This window comes from Pyxicephalus adspersus, chromosome 8 (genome assembly GCF_032062135.1).
Source record: "Pyxicephalus adspersus chromosome 8, UCB_Pads_2.0, whole genome shotgun sequence".
Lineage (NCBI taxonomy): Eukaryota > Metazoa > Chordata > Amphibia > Anura > Pyxicephalidae > Pyxicephalus > Pyxicephalus adspersus.
The window spans coordinates 67,566,240-67,570,208 of record NC_092865.1 but is presented as its reverse complement, the minus strand read 5'-3'; the positions used below and the strand labels follow the sequence as shown (position 1 = coordinate 67,570,208).

The window sequence follows — 3,969 nt, the reverse complement described above, 5'->3', positions numbered from 1 at the left end:
ATACACAGCACCCCATACACAGCACCCCAAACACAGCACCCCATACACAGCACCCCATACACAGCACCCCATACACAGCACCCCATACACAGCACACTATACACAGCACACTATACACAGCACCCCATACACAGCACCCTATACACAGCACCCCTTACACTCCCCCAGCAGGGCTGACATCATTTCTGCCCCCCCACAGATCACACACAAACTGTTCAGAAGATCAGATCAGGATTACAGAGCGGGTTGTGTGGCCCCTGGAAGGACATCGGGTTGTGTGGCCCCTGGAAGGACATCAAGTTGTGTGGCCCCTGGAATGACATCGGGTTGCAGGGCCCCTGTGAAGTCTCTGCAGAGCCTGGAAGTTAGCGGTCAGGCAGCGCTCCCCCCCGGGGGATGTTCTGAGCCCGGCATGGAGCGCTCCTTCCATCTCTCCCCCCGTCCGGCCCGGCGCACTCAGTGGCTGGTCAGTGTTCTGGCCCATCACTACGGACTGGCCCGCGGGCTGGACAGTGAGATCATGGTGCTGGCCGGGGGTTTGGATCAGTACCTGCAGGAAGTCTTCCATCACCTGGACTGGCAGGGACTGGGCACGGTCTCGGCGGAGGAGTTCCGCACACTCTGCGGGGTTCTGGACCTGGAGCCCGGTATGGATGAGTGCGAGGAGCTGCTGGAGGAGCTGCCGGACCGACTCACCTTCCGACACTTCCATGCCAGGCTCTGCGGGCACTTCAGCTCCAAAGCCGGCAAAGTGTATGAAGACATCGGGCCCAACAGAACCAGCCCGGGGGTGATGTGGTCAGAGGAGGACGATGAGGTCCAAAGGCTGGAAGAAGAGAACCGGAACCTCAGGGCAGTTCTGGAGGACCTGAGGGGGGCGCTGCAGAGCAGTGATGCCCGCTGCCTGGCACTGCAGGTATGGAGGGGGGGGGGGCACTGTCACATAGCTAGCTGCCACATAGCATAAAAACCCAATTACTAAAAGTGATGAAAGTTGTTAAAAGCCTTTATCTTTCATTGAAATAACCTCTTGGGTCCCTGACATAGGGGCCCATATTGGTGACACGGTGCCAACTGTCTGCTCAGTGTTGTCACTTGTCACACTTGGGTCAAATGGTGCAGAATTATTTAGGACTGACATTGTATGAGCAAACAAAGGTTTAGTTCCCATGAGCAGTGGGTTGGGTTAAAGTTACCCCTTCTTACCAAAGGGTTACCACCAACCTGGCCTGGGGCTCCTGTATAGAGAATGAATGGAAGTGGATGCCAAGCACTCCTCCAGGTTGCCAACTATTCGCCCAATACTTATTGCCCCTTAAAGCTTTTTAAACATTTCTCTATCACATGTCCTCAGTACAGTAGGGGCAGTTGGGGAATTGTCTGGGAGCCGCTCCCTGACCATTTATGTGAAGAAAGTCTGACGGCCATTCATGTTCAGGAGTAATGCTGGGTACACACGTACAATAATTGTCATTGGATCTTTCACAATCCTTTCCAACAACTAACGACTGAACGATGCATGAACGAGCCCTGTACATACATACTGTACATATAAGCCTATCGCTAAGGATTGGTTATTTCCTGTACTGATCTGTACATACAGCACCGTTCTGCTCTATGGAGAGGGGTGGATGACGGAGCAGCACCCCGATGTGCTCTCTCCATTTCGCTTCCATTAAGATCGTTCGTCATCCATCGTCCGTGGATCCGCCAAGACGGTCGTTCGGACGATGGAAGACGGGCGCTGTACATACGCCAGATTCTTGTCCGATATTGGCCCTGAGCCTAAGGAGTTAAAACTTTATCAGGTTATTTTATCTGTTCTGCAGGGAAGATTTACCATTATTTCATGTTTTGAGGATCCAACAGGAAGTGGGAGGAAAACTCCACAAACTGATTTTTCCATCTTAGACTGACAGATATCCCTGCAAAGCTAGCACATAATACCCTTCCCGTTCTATATCCCCTCACACTGCACCCATTTTGAGGATATTTTTTTTCAAGTTGTTATGAAGTGCAAACTTGTTTCGGGTAGTTAATGGAGAAGGGTAAAAGCCAACCAACCAGCATCTTCTGAACAAAGTGGAACCAATCCCAAACAGGAGGCAGAGGTTTTGGCATGGTGGTTTTCTGTCTTTTGCTTACACTGTACAGTGCACGGACAATGCATTATAGATCATAAATTACGGACAAGGGGGGACTTTAAAGGCATACTTAATCACATATCTTACTGACTGATGTTATAGAGAAAATAAGGATTTACAGTTATATTTTGTACTAAAACCAACTTTAATAAAACATTCTTAAAATAATTTTTCCAGACTTATGTTTATGTTGTCCTGATTACATTGACATAATCAGACTTTTCCCCGACGCGTTTTGTGACCTTGGTCACTTCCTCAGGAGGAACGTAAAGTCTGTTTTATAAATATAATAGTACTCAATTAGAATCACATATAAATATATATATATACAAATCCTCATATTATACACATCAACTTATTATGTTCATTGTTTTCTTACATAACCCTTTATTCAGTGGAACCAAACCCCTCTTGAATATTCCACTATACAATGAGGGAGAGAAGAGGAAAATAATTTTCTGTAATGAAATATTTGTTTCACCTTCATTCAGTACAGTCAGATTTTATTTGTGATTAAGTACTGGATTAAGTTGTTTCATTGATCAAAGTTTGCAACAATTGTTTGAAGAAACGGTAGAAATAGGCACATTGAATTTTCATGTGAATGTCTGTTCAGTGCAAATGCTTTAATCAATCAGATATCCTAAATGATTGTTTAGAGCAATACAAATAGTGGATTTGCAATAATCTGGCCATTTGAAAAGTTTAAAGAAAAAAGTAAACATGAATGGAGAGTGATCATTTTCTAAGCCAGTCAATTGCTCTATAGTTTGCATGGCAATTAGAAAATACAACGGTTGCTGAATTTAATCTGAATCCTAACATAATCAATTTATTAAACTAAAACTAAAACTTTTTTTTTGGTTTTGGATCACTGACAATTTTTATTTGTTTCAAGTTGGGAAGCTCTTTCTACACGTTAGGGTCGAATTTAATGCTTGGTAACTTGGGCCATGGTCTATGGTGCCTAATGTATCTATGTAGACTCATAGGGAGCTATATATAAAGCATTGAACCCTCTGCCAAAACATTCCTTAGTGGAGAATTTCCCAGGTCCATTTGTTTTCAATTGCTGTGATTGATTATCCACAAGAGAATGTTTTGGTAAATGTCAGTTTAAATGCTTTATAAATAGACCACACAGCTACAATGTAATCGCTGCTTCCCACTGCTGGCTTTGGCATTAAATGTTTGCTAGTCTGTCCAAAACGTGCAGACGCTGGGTTCCTGGTGGCATTAGCACAGAAATATAAAGAGAATTAATCCTGGAAAATTCTTGAGCTGATATCTCTGAGCTGACATACTAACAGTATATATATTTTATTTTATGTTATATTTCATGGGTGAAATGTGTTTTTGTATTATTACATCAGTATAATATTAGTATAGTGGTATCAGTGCCTTTTCCTTTGTGCAGACATGTTTCTGATTGCATCAGTATGGTGTTGTATGTGCAGTTATGTTTCTGATTTTTGTATTAGCACAGTATTTTTAATATGTGAATGTGTTACTGACTTCAACACTACAGTATTGTCTCATTGTGAAGACATGTTTTTGGTTGGAGTAATACACTATGGTCTGCATTGATGTGTTTCTGGTTGTAAAGCACAGTTATCTGTCTCTGTGGTTATGTTTCTTCTCACTCTGTGTGTGTTTCTGTTTGTATAGTGCAGTAGTCTGACTCTCCAGAGATCAGTATGTCTTTTTGGATGAGTTTGTGGTTGTCTCATTACAGTATTCTGTCTCTGCGGACATGTTTCTGTTTCTAGAGTACAGAAGTCTGTCTCTGCGGATGTGTTTGTGGTTGTCTCAGTACAGTATTCTG

At 43.6% G+C, this 3,969-nt stretch overlaps 1 protein-coding gene across 1 annotated transcript in view; it reads left to right on the top strand.

Moving 5' to 3' along the window:
- The first annotated feature begins 221 nt into the window (after positions 1-221).
- The window catches only part of EFCC1 (EF-hand and coiled-coil domain containing 1), a 75,614-nt gene continuing 71,866 nt past the window's right edge, over positions 222-3,969 (top strand). The window contains exon 1 of the mRNA XM_072421013.1: positions 222-916. Coding sequence (XP_072277114.1) covers positions 317-916 — 600 coding nt within the window. The 5' untranslated portion in view covers positions 222-316. The remainder of the gene's footprint in view (positions 917-3,969) is intronic.